The 19,195-nt window shown below is 52.9% G+C and overlaps 6 protein-coding genes across 6 annotated transcripts; 3 read left to right on the top strand and 3 right to left on the bottom strand.

Moving 5' to 3' along the window:
- Positions 1–317: 317 nt before the first annotated feature.
- On the bottom strand, positions 318–1,423 carry J4E79_002139 (uncharacterized protein; the record flags this gene model as incomplete). The annotated part of the gene is made up of 4 exons (XM_049351040.1): positions 318–925; positions 973–1,051; positions 1,104–1,268; positions 1,319–1,423. 4 exons carry the CDS (start codon positions 1,421–1,423, stop codon positions 318–320), a joined length of 957 nt encoding a protein of 318 aa, XP_049214879.1.
- Positions 1,424–1,960: 537 nt separating this feature from the next.
- On the top strand, positions 1,961–9,373 carry J4E79_002138 (uncharacterized protein; the record flags this gene model as incomplete). The annotated part of the gene is made up of 5 exons (XM_049351039.1): positions 1,961–1,979; positions 2,224–3,582; positions 3,633–4,377; positions 4,426–8,895; positions 8,947–9,373. 5 exons carry the CDS (start codon positions 1,961–1,963, stop codon positions 9,371–9,373), a joined length of 7,020 nt encoding a protein of 2,339 aa, XP_049214878.1.
- Positions 9,374–10,503: 1,130 nt separating this feature from the next.
- On the bottom strand, positions 10,504–11,313 carry J4E79_002137 (uncharacterized protein; the record flags this gene model as incomplete). The annotated part of the gene is made up of 3 exons (XM_049351038.1): positions 10,504–11,044; positions 11,095–11,177; positions 11,233–11,313. The coding sequence occupies 3 exons, from the start codon at positions 11,311–11,313 to the stop codon at positions 10,504–10,506; spliced, it is 705 nt and encodes a 234-aa protein (XP_049214877.1).
- A 197-nt stretch (positions 11,314–11,510) lies between these two features.
- J4E79_002136 (uncharacterized protein) lies at positions 11,511–12,605 on the top strand (the record flags this gene model as incomplete). Its single annotated transcript, XM_049351037.1, has 1 exon — positions 11,511–12,605. One exon carries the CDS (start codon positions 11,511–11,513, stop codon positions 12,603–12,605), a length of 1,095 nt encoding a protein of 364 aa, XP_049214876.1.
- A 404-nt stretch (positions 12,606–13,009) lies between these two features.
- J4E79_002135 (uncharacterized protein) lies at positions 13,010–15,175 on the top strand (the record flags this gene model as incomplete). Its single annotated transcript, XM_049351036.1, has 1 exon — positions 13,010–15,175. The coding sequence occupies one exon, from the start codon at positions 13,010–13,012 to the stop codon at positions 15,173–15,175; it is 2,166 nt and encodes a 721-aa protein (XP_049214875.1).
- Positions 15,176–16,260: 1,085 nt separating this feature from the next.
- CBS2 (Cytochrome B translational activator protein cbs2) lies at positions 16,261–18,048 on the bottom strand (the record flags this gene model as incomplete). The annotated part of the gene is made up of 5 exons (XM_049351035.1): positions 16,261–17,405; positions 17,453–17,590; positions 17,643–17,736; positions 17,799–17,855; positions 17,908–18,048. The coding sequence occupies 5 exons, from the start codon at positions 18,046–18,048 to the stop codon at positions 16,261–16,263; spliced, it is 1,575 nt and encodes a 524-aa protein (XP_049214874.1).
- Positions 18,049–19,195: the final 1,147 nt, after the last annotated feature.

Here is a 19,195-nt window from a genome sequence, read left to right as displayed (position 1 = left end):
AGGAACGCGCTTTGGCCAAGCCACACGCCACACGTCATCCCCGCCGCTCCGCCGCCACCAGGGGAGGCTAGGATTCGAGGCGTTTGCTGCATACACACGCATAAATCGCGCCAACTTCACAGGTCTCAAGGTAATGTATGCGTCTGCCTTATAGACGTCTTTTGATATCGTCTGGTAGAATACGACGCGAAACCTAGCCAGCACATCACGACGCCCCCAGCTGAGAGTCGTACACCTACCTCCCGACCTGTAGACCCAACAAAAGCCCTCCCAACATCAAGCGGGTACCAACATGTTGTTGAAAGACCTCACGCTGCTCAGTAGCCCTTCCCAAGATGCACTGCATCGCCTCCGCCATACCAAAGGGGGCCCGTTCCACAATGCAAACCCTTTTCCTGGCCCACGTTGAACTCTCCACCAGCAGGTATCTTGCCTTCATTATGTTCCGGCCAGTAGTCCTTCTGCAGCCACGCGTTGATCTCCTCGATCTTGTCGATCAAAGCCTTCGTCTTCTCAGGATCTAGCAAGCCGTTTCCGTCTTCCTGATCTTTAGTATAGATAAAGCGGCCGATGGTGAGATGGCTTGACGGTACGACGTATCGCGATTCCACTTGAAGACCTGCATCGCGACACATGGAGAACAAATCTCGGCGAAGATGGTGGTAAGTGAACCTGTCGTCTTCGGGCGTACGGCCAGAGTGCAGTCCTTCGCCAGCTGCAGGTACAAAGCTCAACGCTATCGCTGAAGCATCGTACCCAATCAAGGGCTTGATGAGGCGCGTGCGATGCTCGTGGGTATAGTCGGTCATGGCAGGTATCTTGTCTCGCACACTATCGACAAGTTGCTGGATCTCTGGTGCCGTCTTCGAGTGCGTTACTTCCAGTACTGTGATGTGTTGGTTATCCCGGGGCATGAGCCATAGATCTACTTTCATTAGAAACACAATACGGTAACCATGATATTGTGCCTACTTGGTGCTACTATTCGCAGTTCCTGCTGCACTCGAGCGATCATATCCTTGACTTGCTCTGTAGGACGGCCCCAGAATACCTGCGCATGATAAGTACACGTATCGACGTAAGTTGTACATCAGCATTCTTACGAAACAGTTGCGGGGATCTTTAAATCCAGGTTCGACAGTGGGGTCTTCCAATCTCAAGAGTATGGGGTCTATGTTGACGCCCTGGAAGCTTGTATCGAGCATCTTCGCCTTTTGCTGCGCATTCCTCGTAATCCGGTGCAGCTGGTACTTTTCTTGGATTCGTACCTGCGGTGTTTGCTAAGTACATACAAAGGTCAGATATTAAAGAATCTTACCGGATCATCTTGACAGGCCGCAATCAATGCATCGTACGGATTGCTGAAGGAGGACGTTGAGACACCGGTGAGGTCCTCGAATGTGTTGACTGCCTGATTAGACATGTTGTTATCTTGAGAGTGTCGTGAACACTAGGCAGAACAAAGACGTTAAGTGTTTTCTAGGTGTTGCGGTGAGGATAATACGAGTACCAAGCCACGAGGGTGGATACCTAGGTATACATGAGCTGAGTGTTGCCCGACTTCGCTGCGTAGGATGGCACCTTCCCTCTCTGAGTATTCTATCCGCTTCGGCTGTGCATGCCTGAAACGGCTCACGCAAGTCCTCTCACTCTCAATTCATCTATGAACTATTCAAGAGATGCCGTTCCTCCTTGAAACTCTACCAAGCCTTACAATTCAGCAGCAAGAGACGGAATGCGGGGTACATGTTGTGACAGGATGACCCCACGTGCTTTCGCTTCACTAGCGCGACGCGTCGTCGCGCTACGTGCATGCATGCCGCATGAACTCCATACACTTTGTTGAGCCCACCGCGCGAATTGCATGTCATGAGCGAACCGCGCCACTTCATTCTTCTATCGCTAGATTAACGGCTGTGCCGATACTCAATTCTGTGTCTTGCATCGAGAAACTCTCACCATGGGACAAAACAATTCGCGTAAGCGGAAGCGCGTCGCCCAAGTGTCACCTGCACACAGCGTGTTTGAGTACGACGATGATATTATTCATGTTGTACCACGGCCACTCACTGCCAGCAGAGGGAGTACTGAGCGCACTCCTTTGGCTGAGACCCACACGCGAGGTAATCGCGCTCGCCGCGCGCACACAGCCCAGCATGTGCATGGTATGCCGTTCACCTTATCATCACCACTTGCTGTCTCTCAAAAGCTAACCAATTGCAGTTTATACACCCTCTATCCCTACTGATACCGCGACACCACCTCAAGCGACCGACGATGCCGACCAGGTCATACCTCTAGACTGTTGTTACTTCTGTCTGACCCGTGGAGGCAACGCGGCTTACGAATGTCATACAGAAGAAGGAGCAGATCTATGCACGCGTTGTATACGGGACAAGAAGAAGAAATGCAGGTTGCCAACGCCTGAAGAATCGGCAGCGATAGCGGCACGTTGCCCACGGTGTACAATACGCGGATTCAAGCAGTGCGACGGGAGAGATCCCTGCGATACTTGCATACGCAATAAGACCGTACATCTATGTCGCAGGCTACCCGAGAAGAAGAAGCACAAGCTTGAGGATGCGAGTGCAAAGACCGAGATCATCCCACAATCTGAAGGCGTTGCACCAGAGCAGTCCCGCAGAGGCCGAAGAACTCGACGTAGCGAGGTACCTCAGACCAGTAATGACGCCCAGGTTACTACGGAGGATGTGAGTGATGAAGCTGATCACAACACAACACGTAACGGCACAGCTAGATCGAAGCGCCGAAAGCTCGTACCGAGCAGCACACCCGATCATCATAAACAGGTGGCTAGTCCGAATTCAAGCCCATCTGGGTCAAGTTTGCTCAAAGGCCCAGGGACACCGGCAAACCCTGTTGTCGCAAACATTGCCGACGCAAACGAAGAAATACATAATGGCGACGATACGCTACCTTCACCCGTAAACTCAAACGATCTTGTCTTACATAACGATCTGAAGTCAGCGATGGCATCTGGTGATGAGGATATTCCCATGGAGGACGACGATTCACATCAGCGAAATGAGATTGGCACGCGGAACCTCGGTCTCAGTGGACGCTCCAGTAGGGCTCGACCTAGAGTATCCTACGTTCCGCAGTACTCTGACGACATGTCCGACCAAGACCTGGGTCTCGCAGCCGAAGACGAAGATGAGGACGTATCAGACGTTTACAGTTCTCCCACAACGGACGAAGAAGAAGAAAGCGAAGCAGAAATTGAGCCTGCATCTTCTGACGAGGAAGCCTCGGGCACGAGTGACGCTGGATCGTTAGACGTTTCGATGGATGAAGATATTATCCCTGTCGAAGACGATCAGCCCAAGGCAAATCCACGCCGGAACACCAAGACTGGTGAATCAGCTCGAGCTGGCAAAGGCATAGACCTGAGCCTTCCCCCGCTCTCGAACATTCAAGAATGCATGTCTGACATGACTGCTAAAGCCATGGAGCTCGGTCTTTGTGAGGCTTTGAAGAGCTTGGGAGGCCGATCCATTAGGGTTGCTACGATGTGCTCTGGCACGGAATCTCCCTTGTTAGCCTTGGATGAGATCTCGAAAGGTCAGTCGCATTAACACCTACAGAGAATTGTGAGCTAACTTTACCCTCAGCACTTGAAACGATGGGGAAATCTCGGATGCACATTCAGCAAGAGTTCTCTGCCGAAATCGAGGTCTTCAAGCAAGGATACATTGAAAGAAACTTCGCCCCAAAGAAGCTGTTCCGAGACGTCCGTGACTTCCTTCGCAAGGACACCACTACCGCCATGACAGCGTACGGAGCAGAGGTAGACATTCCCACGGGCATAGATATCCTCATCGCCGGCTTCGTCTGCAAGGATCTCTCCAGGATGAACAACAAAGGCAAAACTCTCGATGACGGTGGCGAATCGGGCGACACATGGCGAGCAATCTACACCTACGCGGAGCGCTTTCGCCCCAGTCTAGTACTCCTGGAGAATGTCAAGAATGAGAAGAAGACTTGGGATGACGTGGTAAAACGTTGGGCAAAGATCGGCTATGAAGCTCAATGGACCTACTGCGACACCAAAAACTTCTATCTACCCCAGACAAGAGAAAGGATGTATATGGTTGCGATAGAGCGTTCACACTTCGGTAAAGATGCGAAGAGCGCGACTGACCAGTGGAAGGAATTGATGCACAAACTTGAGAGACAGTGCAGCAGCCCTTACGAAGCTTTTCTTCCAGAGTCGTTGAAAGAGTCAAGTGGCTACAGTGTCTTGAAGAACGAACCGGACTGGGCTTTGTGTAAGCTCCGGAATGACCACATTCGCTCCGAAAAGAGACTAGGTATACTAAGCCCCGTCAGCCGACGAAGCGACAGTGGTACCGTCATGTAAGTCCACGTAATCCTGCTTTCATTTGCTCAGACTAATGGTGGCAGGCCTCCCGATTTCGCAGATCGAAAGTTTTACAATTCTCAATCCTCCAGGGTGCATGACGCCATCGACATCGCTCACCTAGAGTTTGCTGCCCTCAAGGGCTGTGATTCACTTTACAAAATGGCGCTCTGGGATGTCAGCCAGAATGTCGATCGATTCAAAGCAGACTTGGGTATCGCGCCGTGCCTGACACCAGGCGGCCAAGATTTCGCGAGCAATCGTCAACATACTCTCAACGGTAGCCAACTCTTGATCCTTCAGGGAATGCCCCTTGATAGACTGCTGTTCGCCAACGAAACACAGAAGGACCTACAAAACCTAGCAGGCAATGCTATGTCAACTACAGTAATCGGAGCCTCTCTAATATCTGCCATTATCGCTGGATCCAGAGCCTTTCGCTCCAGTGACGTAGCAACATACGACAAAGCACAAGCTCCTCCGCCCACCAGTAAAATGATCGTCCAACCAGAGGCCTTGGGACATACAATTCTGGAACCAAGCATTTATGAAGATCTCGACCTGGCCGAGCTCAGACACGAAGCAAAGATGAGTGCGCGGATGTGCAACTGTGAAGGCAAACAAATTATCAGCAAGACCGCGATTCATGTCTGCTCTACATGTGGACATTCAGCTTGCGCCTCATGCGCCGGGAACCCCAAGCACGTTTATAAAGAAACGGTCTTGCCAAGTCGTCGAAAGCCGCCGCCTGACGAATTCATTAGGCGGTGGAGACCCAGGTTGCCTCCACGACTGAAGTTGGATGCCTTCCCTAACATCCCTCATCTGGCTGCCAAGATGGGTCCAAAAGACCCGATCTTGAGCGAGTATCTGACCGTCATATCGGAAGCGCAGCTGAGCTTACAGTATTTCTGTATTGGTGAATTCTCCAGAGAGTACAATGAGTGGAAGATCACCTACAGCTCGCCTAGTGCCACGATTGAGCTGAAGGTCGGCTCCGATATTCAATGGTCATTATTCGTCATATGTCCACCGAATCTCCCTGGCAACAGCCCCTTGCGCGAATTCTTTCGCAATCCGATAGCACATAGTGTCACCACCAATACTCTCTTCGACGTTGAGTGGAAAATACGCATACCCTACACCAAGAACCATACTCTTAACATTAGCGGCTCGGTTGAGAAAATTAGCTCTTGGAGGAGTCGACTTGGTCTTGCGGACTACAAAGAGGAGACCGTACCAAGAACCATCAAAATTCGAGGCAATGACCAGGAGGTAGCGGCCATCACCGGCGATTACGAGCATCAACCGCATTGTGGAACTGCGTCGACTAGCCTTTACAAGAGGTTAACGGGGGTGAACAGCATGTACTTGTTTCTCGATCCTAACCCTATCGGCCGACCAGATCATGACAGCTTCGTCTTTAGCCAGGACCATACCCGCAAACACTATGGAGACAGCCGTATCACGCTGGCCCGTGTGGATTCATCCTGGCGGCCTTGGGACGTGGAGGACGGATGTGTGGACGCCGTTGGCATCACAATTCCTGACGTGCACGCTCCTGCTGCAATGACGCTTGTACCAGCAATTGTTCCTCTCAACGTCGGTTTTCTCGATGAAGGATGCCTCAAAGACAACACCCTACCAGATTGTTCCCAGGCGCTCACTTGCCTAGACGTCTCTCTTCAAGATGAAGTCTCAGTGCGAACTTTTGCAGACTATTCCTGGGCTTTAGAAAGCGCCAAGACACTACCGACATGCTCATCATGGCAGACAGTGCAGTCAAACTGGTCCGGGGAGTGTTCCTGCGCACCTCTGTATCCCGAGATTCTCTGGAGTGTCAATGAGAAGAGTCTAGCAACAGCACATGAGGACCGCCAAGCTTCTGCCGCATTCGAGCGCGCCATCAAGCAGCGTCCTGACATAGTTCAATTGGAAGCTTCCAATGATTTGTCAGGGACACGAATTCGGGTCGGTGTCGATATCCTGTCGTTGACGCATCGCGCGCAAGGAAGGTTTGCCAAAGGTGTTTCCATGACTACTTCCTGGAGACTGATAACGGATCATGTTGATCTACCTTCACAGCCCCTCCAGAAGTTTCAACTGCAAAGCAATGCGAATGATATTCAAGATCCCGCAATTACGCCGCCGGAGTATCTGCAGGGAGCGCAAGTGAAGTCTGTGTCATGGATGGCAAAGCAAGAGCGGGGCATAACAATAAAGATCACCGAGACAGAAGAGTCAGTGCACTCAGGTCTAGGTTGGAGAGCAGAGGCTCGAGCGGAGACAGAGCACGTTGTCCGTGGTGGCGTGCTCGCCGATCACCCGTCCTTCGGCAAAACTGTCACAAGTATTGGGCTCATCCAGAGCGAATTTGAACAGTGCACCATGGATGCACTCATTCAGCGCAACCGATCCGTGGCAGCTGAGCAGCCTCAACTTCTGGATTCAGCTGCGACTTTGATCGTTTCACCTCCCCATATTACAAGTCAATGGAGTACGGAACTGGAGAACTTTCTAGAATCCGAAAGATACGAGAGCTATAATGTCCTTGTCATAGAGAACTACAGTCAGCTGAAGGGTCTCACGATTGAAGACCTCTTACAAAGCAAAGTCATCATAGTGTCCTGGACGCTGTTTGCCGATGAAGCTTATATTTCGGAGCTAGCAAAGTTCACCGCATTGCCAGAACCTTTGATGACCAGCCGTCGTGCATTCAGTTGCTGGCTGGATAGGGCCGTTGGAGAAATCCCTAACCAGCTGACTGTGTACAAGCATCATGACTACGAGGACTTTCAACGGCTGACGAAGGAACTCGTGGATGAAAGGCTCCAGCAACCCGAGTTCCAGGCCACATTGCCAATAAGCATCCGGCATGGTAGCGCATATCTTTCTTTCGAGGCCATGTCGTCTACTTCAGGCCCATCGAAAAAAGCCAAAGCCAAGGCGAAAGCTAAGACCACATCGAGACCAGACAGTTCGTCACACTTAGTGCCACTCGTCCATCTGTTCCGGTTCAACAGAATCATCGTGGACGAATATCACTATCTCAATGACACAAACAAGATAGGAAACAACTTCATGGCCACGAGCATCAAACAAGTTGCTGCACATAAACGCTGGGTGTTGTCTGGAACGCCAGCCTTAGCCAACTTCTCTGATGTCAATCAGCTGGCATCCTTCCTCGGAGTCAAACTTGGTCGGTACTTCTGTGGCGACGGCACAGTTACAACGTCCGCGGAGAAGGTCTCCAAACTTGACCAAACTGATGTGGAAAGCTTCTTGTCACAAACGGAAGTCATGTCCAGACAATGGCATGAAGCGAGACACCAACGGGCGCAGGCCTTTCTCGACAAATTTGTGAGACAGAATGAGGCTGAGCTTCAGCACATTGACTGCTCGGAGAAGCTCCTATCGGTGGATCTGGATGCTGCTCACCATGCCGTCTACTTGGAGCTCTCTCAATACCTCATTTCTCAAAAGATGCAAATCAAAAAGCTCAACAAGAAGTCTGGCTCCGACAGGAGTAGCAGACTGAATGACAGCCTAGAGAATTCCGCAAGTGCCGAAGAAGCACTGCTCAGATGTGCTTTGCTCTTTGAGACAGAGGAAGGCAAATCTGCGCTTGAGCTCTTATTCGAAAAAAGGTCGCAACAATTACGCAACACCAAGAAGGACTTGTTGAAGCTGCTATCGAAGTTCGAGGGCTTGATGAAGAAGTCTAAGAACAACGAGCCGACCATTAAAGACCTTTACGGCCATTTCCAGAAGGATATATCACAGTACAATTGGCTCGGAGATGACGAGTCCAGCCAAGTTGTTCGCGGCTTGATCAAAGAAGCACAAAAGACCCCCAAATCTGGCTTTGCTGATGTCGCGGACATGTCGAAACTTCAGCGCGAGCGGTTGATCAAGCAGGAACTTTCACAGCTCCGAGATACCGCTCTCGAATTTGCGCATAGGACAAGGTCAAAACGATTCATCGCATCGATCCACGACTATCTTCAACATGCAACTGTCGGCAAGGAACCTACCCGCTGTAGCTCGCCTGTTTGCAAAGGCGTAGCTAGCCCTCAATTGCTCTTCTCGATACCACACTGCGGACATACCGCATGCAAAGAGTGTCTTGCGTTGCGAACCGACGACGAGACTTGCGTACATTCTGGCTGCAATTCTTACGCAAGCGAAGGCAACCTGATCCGGATGGCTGATCTTGGTCTAAGTCACGACCAACATACTGGGCAGAGCTTTGGCAACAAGCTTGAGGCTATTGCCCAACTTGTTCAAGGGCTTCCACAATCTGATCAATGCATCGTTTTCGCGCCAAACGAGGAGATCATCAGCATTCTCGAGACCGTGTTCGACCACTGTAATGTCTCTTACCATTCGCTGGGCGGAAGTCGACATAAGGCGTCGGCAGCGAAGCTTATGGAGGACTTCAAGACGAACACAAATCCTAAAAAGAGGAAAAAGCTCATCATACTCAATCTGGGAAGCGAGTCTGCAGCTGGCGTGTAAGTCCCTCTTGCATATGTACATGGATACCTCGAACTGACCCTCTACAGCAATCTCACAGTGGCCAACCACGTCATATTTGTTTCGCCCTTCTTGGCAAAGACGCAGTATGACTACGATTCGGCCATGGCACAAGCTATCGCTCGAAGTCGTCGTTATGGTCAGCAGAAGAAGGTTCACATCTATCATGTCATCGCAAAGCGTACGATCGACGTGGATATCCTCGAACACCGGCATAGACGCAGCGACGCGATTACTACCATGGAGGCAGCGGTCGAGTTACCAAAGCCATCGTCTACAAAGAAAGAAAGGACGAAGCTTCTCAAGAACAGCAAGGGCGAGATGATACTGGTGCCGCTCAGCTGGCTCGCAGATGAGGCCAAGCGAAGAACGGTGGAGATTAAGGAGACGACGGAGCAGTTCACCTCCCTGATCAACTTTTCCGAGACGTTCGAGCAGGAGGATGACGAGGCTTGAGGAGGCATGTATACAACGGAAGATTGTTTGCGGCGATGTTTCAACTTCATTTCGTGTCTTCTTTACAGACAGCTTTCCTGTTATACCCCACCACAGTGTTTGTACCATGTACGCATAGAGTTTTTTCGCATCAGCAGGGCGCACAGTGTAGTTGGCATGATACTCCCAAGACGCATTTCCAGCGCTCAATGCATATCATCTGAAGTCGCGGGGATCGTAGATCGAACCTTGTGATTCTATCATATTTACTGCACCTACGTTTAAGCAGCTATGGTGATGTAATAACGATCAGCGCTACCACCACCGCAAAACTACCATCTTCCCAATCCGGCGAGCGGCATGCAAGGTTAGCGGTATTCGTCTAACCTGGTAACATCAGCCCATCAGCCTCAGCCTGCCCTGCTGATCGTAAGCAGAACCACCACCATCACCAAACCCCACGCTCACCGGTAAACAAACTCCGCACACATACGCTCCCGCATCCAAGCCAAGCCAAGTCAGCTCTCCACTCGTCCTCTGAACGGTGACTTGAACGGTACAAAAGCTACCGAAGCGGCCGCGCTACCCGTGTCTGCAACTAGCAGCTACCGGAATAGGATGATGCAGCTTTGAATAGTCCATGGGGCTAGTTCACCGATGAGGGTAATGCTGGGTCACAGCCTTCGATGGTTTTCAGAAAGAGTTACTTGGATGGGAAGGTCGGGCTGGGAATAGGAGCGGGTAGGAGGGGGACTAAGGGTATCGGGTATGTGTGGATGCGGCGTGGTATGGAAACAAGTCAAATGGTGACGCGGATGGCTGTGGCGTAGTTGACCCTGTCTCATTGGTGTGAGGGATGGACAAAGGGTTCGGCACCAGAGCATGGCACTTTATGGCAATGAAGACTCGAGACTTTGATTCGTTCGTCCCTGGCTTTCCTTCCTGCTTCTCAGATAGTACAAAAACGGTGTCAAAAACCAGACCCTTTTCCATCGCCAAACGCCTCGCCCAATGCTACACCGGTCTTGGTGCCTACTCCAATCTGAAGGCCTTGACGCGGCTGGAGGTATTACGCATGCGCGCTTTCGCTTGAACAGCACGCTGTACTCGAACGTTTCTCTCTCTCGCAATCTACCCTTCGGGCTGAACGCTTATATGACCCATCGGTAACTGGCGTATCGACCGGCTGTTTCTGACTTTCGGATAATCTTGACGACAGAACCTCTCCTCAGACCGAGATATTTGGCGACTGGGTCCGTGGACTGGATTCTGGGGAGCTGTGTCTGCTTCAGACGGTATCGCTGAAGTAGCTGCTGCTTCTCCTCGTCACTCAGCAGGACGTGCTTGGGGACCAATTCGTGCTTTGTGATGTTGACCAGCAGATCTTGCTCGACAAAGACCTCCACACCGCCCTTGGGGCCGTCGGTGATGCTTGTTGCGCCGCGGAGGAGTCGAAGGGCCATGCCCGTCATGGGCTTTACGGTGACCATGATGCCGGAGTGGAAGGAGCCGTTGACAAGATGGGACATGTAGTCGCGCAGTTGCTTCATTCCAACGTTCTCGTCGGCGTTGAACTCGATCCAGATGGTGCCGATGTTGGGTTGGGGCTCTGGGTTCTTCTTGGTCGGGGCATCGGTATACCTTCGGAGCATGTCTTCGGAGGGCTGGCAGGAGAAGTTGAGGCGCGAACGGCTGGTTAGGGTCAGTACTGCGGCCTGGACATGGCTGTGGTGGGCGCATACTCAGGCTCTCCGTCTTCGCGCGCATATTTCCTTGAGAACTCCTCGAGTGACATGGTCATGTCATCTTCGACAATCATGTAGCCCTTTGGTAGAGTCAGCGCGCAGTCCGTGATTCCTTCAAGCGCATGCGCAACGCACCCGGTCGTTCATCATCTCCTTGGTTGTCCGCCAGACCCTCCACAGGCGAATCAGAGACGCGCTGTACTTTTCGCCTTCCATGCTTGCGGTCGGTGACGTTGATGCGGGGGAACGAGTGTCGGGCGGTGGTGTCGGCGCAACAGGTGAGTGAAGACGGGCGCGTCAAAGAAATCTCCAGAAGTGCCAAAGGCAGGCCGGGCGAGAGGCTTGGCGTGCAGCCCTAGCGCGCGGACCTGGAGCTTGGAACCCCACCACTTCCGCCCATCTCGAACTTGGACATGGCCTCCTCAAACGAAATCCCCAACCTAAGAACTCTTCTCGGACAAGGCCGCGGCGGACCATCAAGAGGTAGAGGACGTGGAAGAGGTGGTCTTGGAGGTTCCAGTGAAACAAGGGCCCAGGTTCTCGACGATGCCGTCAAGGGGACTGATCAAGATGCGGCGGGGAGCAGGGTGAGCTGTGTAGAGCTAGGTTATCTTCACGACCCATACGCGAAGCTGTTCGCGACACAACAGACGACGAGGAAGCTGCCGTTGCTCAACAGAGGCACTTATGTCCGCACCTCGGCCATCGACCTCCTCGTCGCCAAGTTCCTCGTCACCTACCCGTCGTCGGCGAAGCAGATCATCTCTCTAGGTGCCGGCACCGACACGCGATTCTTCCGCCTCCTCGACCTGTACCCTCAAACGCGCCTCGTATATCACGAAATCGACTTCCCTTCGAACACGCTCGCCAAGATAGCCACCATACAGAGGCAACCGCTGCTTTACCGAAAGCTACTGCACATACCATCAACTTCAGCCTCCTACCACTCAGACACGTACAACATCCATGCGCTCGACCTACGTACTCTGGCCGACCCATCGGACGAGAAACCCCTACCTCAGATTCCGAACCTGGACCCGAGCATACCTACGTTGATCCTGTCTGAGATGTGCCTGGTCTACCTGCAGCCCTCGACAGTGAAATCAATAGTGTCGTCACTGCTCACACATTACCTACAAACTGCGACGTCTGCGTCTCTCATTCTCTACGAGCCCATCCTGCCCCAAGATGCTTTTGGTCGCACCATGATCTCGAACCTCCAGTCCCGCAACATTCACCTTCATACATTGATAGCGTATCCTGAGTTGGGCGACCAACGTGCACGCCTTCAGGGCTATGGCTTGACAGACGGGGCAAAGGTCGCGGACACAAGTACGATTTGGCGAAAGTGGATCGACGACGAGGAGAAGGAGCGCATCGCTAGCTTGGAATTCCTAGACGAACTGGAGGAGCTGGAAATGCTGCTCCGGCATTACTGTGTTGCATGGGGCTGGAGGGATGGCGAAGGCGATGTCTTTTCGAAAGCGTGGGCGGGTGTACGAGAGTAGGAAGTAGTTGACCCTGCAACTCACGATGCAGCCGCAGTTTTATCATCAATGGCCTTGAAACTAGAATGAAGACTTGATTCTTACTGCAGCGTGCTCGAGTTGTGACGTGACTTGTGTAGAGTGAAAGCCACGTGCTTGCGCGCCAGACGCACTTCCAGGGCTCACGCGCTAGGCCTGAGGCGGCCTTGCCCGAACGGCGCCGTGAACCCCAGACACTGTGCTTTGCGACAACAGGAACCACCAATTACCCACCACTCGCCTCGAATCTGCGCCCCGTCGCGAGGAAAGAACACTCCTCGCCAATAGTCATGGCATAATAATAGCCTCCACATCTGAACCACGACTATATACGCTCCTTACCCGTCGCGACACAACAAACAAACCAACACGGAGTCGCTCCTGCCATGGCGGTGCGCAACACGACCCAGCCCTCCTTCAACTTCCTCACCGGCGAGGAAGAGGAGCCAACACCCGCGCCTACGACTGCCAAACGAGAACCTCTGCGCGAAACCTTTCGAACCACATTACGAGCCTCCCAGAATGCGCCGCACACGGTTGTGCCTTCTGACCCGATCAATGAAGACCTCCGCGCCCAACTCAACACGGTGCGATATGAGCTCGAAACCGCGAAACAAGAAAAGGAGATGATGAAGCTGGAGCATGCGCAGGAACTCCGCGACGCCCAGAACCGCGCCGATGCCGACTTTCGCAAGGCCCAGCAGGTGGAGGCGTCGAACAGCATGACCGCGAAGAAATACGATGCGCTGACCAAGGAGATGTCGGAGGCACAGACGAAGGCTGCGAACGAGCGGCAAGCGCTGGAACGGCGATTGCGGGAGAGTCAAGAGAGGGCGCAATCGCTACAAGAGGAATACGACGAGGTCAAGGAGGAGTTGTCGACGTCGCAACGGCAGAACGAGCACAGATACAACACCCTACAAACAGAGCACAAAGCACTGAAGGAGAGCGTGGAGGAGATGCATGCAGATCTACAGGCCAAGGTCAACGCTCTACAAACGTCGCAGAAGAAGCTTGCGCAGAAGGAGGAGGAAGTCGGTCAGATGGAGGCTGAGGTCTTGCGCCTGAAGGCAATAACGGGCGATGCGGAAACACTGGCAGTCATCAAGAGGGAACTTTCCGATCAGGTCGCACACATCAAGAAGCTGGAGACCCTGACGAGAGAGCAGAATACTGAGCTCAAGCAGTACCGGAAGCAACACAAAGCGATTGAGGTGGTCGAGGAGGAGAAGCGGTCGCTGCAGACAAAGCTGCGCATGATGGATGACTTAGAACGGCAGTTGGGAGAGGCAGAGCTGAGGAAGCAGGTCTTGGAAGAAGAGCGCGACTCCTGGACGTCGTACCTCGAGGCCGAGGCAGAAATACACGGCGAAGTACTCTTCGAAACCCCCCAAGACCTCGCGCGAGCCTTCATCCAAGAGCGCATAGAGAGAACCGATCTGCTCAACAGGCTGGGAGAGATCAAGCCTGAGCTCACTGTCAAGGACGCTACCATACAAGCACTCGAAGAGGAGAAGGCCAAACTACAGGCGGAAATTCAGCAACTCAAGGCCGCCGGAAACACCGCCGCGACGAACAGTGCCGACGCAAAGGTGCGAGCGCGTCTCGAACGACAGAAGGCTCTCGCAACCAAGGAAGTCGACTTCCTGCGCGCCCAAGTCAAGGCTTTTGACGACGAAGAGCGTGAAATGCAGCCCGACACATTCGACGCTGCAAAGTCTGAACGCATAAAGGAGCTTGAAGATCTCGTTGACCAATATCGCAAAGAGGTCGACACTCTACAACAAGAGTTCAACAACTTGGAGAAACCCGCGCCTGCGACAACAGGCCAGAAGCGCGCTCTCGATACAGACGAGAACGACGAACGCGTAGGCGAACTACGCCGGAAAAACCGCCAACTACAAGACGACATCCACGCCCTACAGAAGAAGCAGAAGCTTGTCGAATCCGAATACAAAGCTCAGCACTCGCAGCTGAAGAAGCTAAAAGAATCCTCACGAACACGCGTCCTGGAGCTAAAATCCAACCCCACGGCCGACGCCGAAGCCCTCAAACTGAGCACCGTACGCAATCTCCGCGAAGCCAACGCCCAACTCATCGATCAGCTGGAGAACCAAATGACACCCCCCTCCACCGTCCCCGCCGCTACACTCGACGCCGCCCGAGACGAGCTCGAAGAAATAAAAACCCAACTCGCCTCGTCCGAGAAGAAAATCAAGCGTCTCAAACAAATCTGGGCCGCCAAATCCCTCGAGTTCAGAGAAGCCGTCGCTTCCATTCTAGGCTGGAAGCTGGACTTTATGCCCAACGGGCGTGTCAAGGTCACCAGCATGTTCAAACAAGCAGACGAGGATGGAGAGAACAGTATAGTGTTTGACGGCGAGAACGGGACGATGAAAGTGTCGGGTGGAGAGCAGAGTGTGTTTGCGGGCGAGATACGCGATCAGATTGTGTATTGGGTGGAGGGCAGGAAGGAGATTCCTTGTTTTCTTGCTGCGCTTACGCTGGAGTTTTGGGAGAGGGGGCCGGGTGGGCAGACTATGCATGGGTAGGTGGTTAGAGATGGAGGTGGAGATGGAGATGGAGATGGAGATGAAGCGGGTTCATGTGTATGGTATAGCGATCTGACGCCCGGTTCGTCGAATGTAATGATGATTTCAAAGTAATGATACAGGTCGTATAAGATCCACCTCTTCCAAAAAAAAAGTCCCCAACCTCCTACTCCTTCTCCATCGTTAAATACATCACACCATACCCAACCTCCGCATCTCCCTCTCCATATTCTCATCCACCACCGCCCTCCTTCTCCACCACTCCATATTCCTCTCCCCATCCATCTGCCCGTTCCCTCTATCGACCTTCCTCCACCACCAGAACCAGCCCATGACCCAACACCACGCGAACGCCACCATGATGAGGAAGTCGTAGCATAGTAGGGACACTGTTGCGCCTACGACCCAATCATGATGTTCGGTTGAGAGGCTAGTTCGTTCGCCGAAGTCGTTGATGGTGGTGCTTTTCGTGGGGTTTGCTGTTGGTGTAGTTGGCGAGACGAAGTGGAGTGTGAGGGTAGTGGTTTGGTGCTCTGATTCGGTAGTCGCCGGGGTGGACTCAGTCGCAGTGGTGGAGGTTGTTGATGACGTTGCCTCGGTTGTGGTATCGGAGGGCTGAGTAAGGTAGATGAAGATGGGTGTGGTAAGTGTAGATGTACGCGCCGTGGTAGCATCTTGGGCGAGTACCAATGCGCCGCCGGTGTGGTTCATGAAGACGAGGAGCGCAATAATAGTAATGATGAGCATGGTGGTGTCAACTCGGCAGCGTATTGAGGATTTGTGGTCTCTGCTTGGGTAGAATATGTCGGTAAGGACTGTGGTGCTTGGAGGCAGAGTAAGGACTGGAACAGATGGAAGAATGGAGGGATAGCATGACCTTAAGCAGCACCAAAGCAAATTAATGAGAAGGGAAGTGAACAATGATTATGGAAGTGTGGTGAGAGTGGGTTGGTGGTGGAGGCAAGCGAGCTATTGTTCTCGTAGCCGTGAAAAGAAGCTTATCGTATATACATAAAATTGCCCTCCTTCACCTCGAACGCCTAAACCCTGCTACAAGGTATACATTTTCATCGTGCTGTTCGTCATCATTGCGCCTTGTCCCAAGGTAGCGCAAATGTAGAAACCCAGTCCTCAACCTCCTTCTTGAGTTCGATGATCTCGGTGATGTCCTCGCCTTCACCAACGTACTCCTTGAACGCGGCTACACTGGCGGGGTTCTTGCGACCAGTGTCTTCGGCCTTCTTCTTGGCGTCCTTGTCAAGCTTCTGGGTAATACCGACAGCGCGGTGCACGACGTCAGCCACGCGCTTGAAATCCTCGGTCTGGAAGCCACGAGTTGTCATGGCGGGAGTTCCGAGACGCAGACCACCGGGCTTCATGGCGGACTTGTCACCGGGAACAGTGTTCTTGTTCGACGCGACGCCGACAAGCTCAAGAATGCGCTCTACTCGTGCACCGTCTACACCACGGTCCTTGAGATCGACAAGGACAAGATGGTTGTCTGTGCCGCCCGAGACGATGTTGTAGCCGAGACCGCCGTTCTCCTTTGAGTCGCCGAGACGCTGTGCGAGTGACTTGGCGTTGTCAAGAACCTGTTGTTGGTAGTCCTTGAACTCTTTGGTGGAGGCTTGTTGCAGAGCTACAGCCAGAGCAGTGATGGTGTGGTTGTGGGGTCCTCCCTGGTGGCCTGGGAACACGGATGCGTTGATGGGACCCTCCAAGTCGTACATCTCCTCCTTGCCCTTCTTGTCAACCTTCCGCACACCCTTGCGGTAGAAGATCATGGCGCCTCGCGGGCCTCGCAGCGACTTGTGTGTTGTGGTGGTAACAATATCGGAGTGGGGGAACGGAGATGGGATAACGCCGGCGGCAACAAGACCTGAAATGTGAGCCATATCGGAGAGGAGGTATGCGCCAACATCGTCTGCCAGCTTTCGCATGCGCTCGTACTCGATCAACCGACTGTATGCTGATGTGCCCGCAACGATGACCTTTGGCCTGTACAGGTGAGCCAGCTCCGACATCTTCTCATAGTCGATGATACCAGTCTTCTCATTCAGCCTGTATGGGAGAGTCTCGTAGTACTTGGATACGGCGGAGATCTTCTTGGTGGGTGTTTGGTATCCGTGCGATAGATGGCCGCCATGGGGGAGGTCGAGACTGAGGATACGGTCGTGGGTATTGAGGACAGCGGAGTAGGCATAGAGGTTCGCAGGTGATCCGGAGAGGGCTGTGTTGTGTTAGAAGAAGATGCAGCAATTTGATCGACTGACTCACGTTGGACATTGACACCCCACTCGTCAGGGCTCAAACCGAATGCCTTGAGTGCTCTTTGCTGACAAAGGCGCTCGGCCTCGTCAATGTGCTCGTTTCCTCCGTAGTACCGTGCGCCTGGGTATCCTTCTGAGTACTTGTCTATGGCGCCGTGTAAGCTTGAGGTTGTGGTGTGAGGATGCGCAGAACGTACTCTGCATCACGCTGCCGAGCGCATCGAGCACGGCTTGCGATGTGAAGTTCTCCGAGGGAATGAGGTTTATGAAGTGCTTCTGGCGGTTCTTCTCCTGCAAGAAAACTACTGTGAGCTTCGTCTTCGTATATGCGACTCGGGCATGTGGCAACGAACCCTGTTGATGATTTGGTAGACGGTGGGATCGGCCTGTTCAAGATCTTGGGAGAGGATCTGCCGCTTGTTAGTATTTCTGCCCGCTTCATCCTGCTATCATAAGATGTACCTTTTGCTGCGCATCCATACTTGTCGCATAGCCCCGCCATTGTTGTGTCTGTATTCTTGCATGGTCGGTGGCAATTGAGGCTGTGGAGCGAGAGGTGAGCTGGCGCAAAGGCGCTCTGCAGGCTGCTCTGAGGTTCGCCATGTTGCGTCGATCTGGTATACGCAGTGGAAGCGTGGCGCGACCTTATAAACGTGCTCGATGCCAGCCGGACTCGTAGTCTCAATGAGGCAACGAAACGATGGGCCCGCTTAATCACGGACTAGGGCGGCACTGGCAGGGGTCAAGGCCTCGGCGCCGTTTCTCCGTTCTCCGGCGGTAAAACATCGACGCTTCCGTCTCGCGTCCTCTCTTCTTTTCTTCACGTAACTAAACCCGAGATGATATGACTGCTTTCAACTCAGCTGCATCCTCACTTGGCTGGCGCAAGCTGGCCGATGTGGGAGCTGTTGACACGCCCCGGCACCCACCACCTAGGGGGACGAAAAAATCTATGATCGGCTCGTTACGTAGGAAGCATCTGTTGATGCTGCTGTGATGTGTCCGGCGCGGTACGGTCTGGAGCACGAAATGTATAGTGCCTTCAGTCAATCCCGCTGTCGTCACCTTGTATGTAGCATTTCAATGTAATCGTTATTGTCACCACGTCTTGTTGTTGCTAATAAGAATTACTCACCATGAATGTGCCACACCTCAGTATGACGTCGACTATATTGACTCTACACCTTCACATAAGCAGGCGAAGCAACAGCGGTTCACTTTAACTCTCAGCATGCGTAACTGCTAATTGAGAAGCCGAACGCGGAACTGAGTTTTGCTCCTGCTAGATAACACGGCTGGACACGCTTTCCACTCACCTTCACCCTGACCCTGAGAGACCCTGACGGACTCACGACAGTACCACTTGGCAGCTTCTTCACACACAGACTGTGATCCATTTCTGATCAGTGTCTTCAACGTGCCGTCTCGAGCTTCGTGCACGAAAGACATGTGACAGCCTGCACCCAGTCTCCAGGTGGGATCACCAGAACTTCTGAGCATGGATGGAGGACACTGCTCTCACCTCCTCCAGCCTACTGCCAAGGCTACTAGTAACAGTCCTTAGCCTGGAAAGCGCGCGTGGCAACGACCGTCACTGCCTTAGACGCGCTTTCTCTGTTTACTGACCCCGCGTCTACTGCATCAGCCCCATCTTGACCGCAGCCGCAACCTCTACCTCTCCCTCTGCTTCTAACAGCGGTCATCCAACGGCCAAGCGTGACCGTTTCTTACACCGCTAACAGCCTCAACT

The sequence above is a fragment of the Alternaria viburni genome (assembly GCF_023758015.1).
Source record: "Alternaria viburni strain BMP 2772 chromosome Unknown scaffold_3, whole genome shotgun sequence".
NCBI classification, from domain to species: Eukaryota; Fungi; Ascomycota; class Dothideomycetes; order Pleosporales; family Pleosporaceae; genus Alternaria; species Alternaria viburni.
This window is presented reverse-complemented; position numbering and strand designations above follow the sequence as displayed.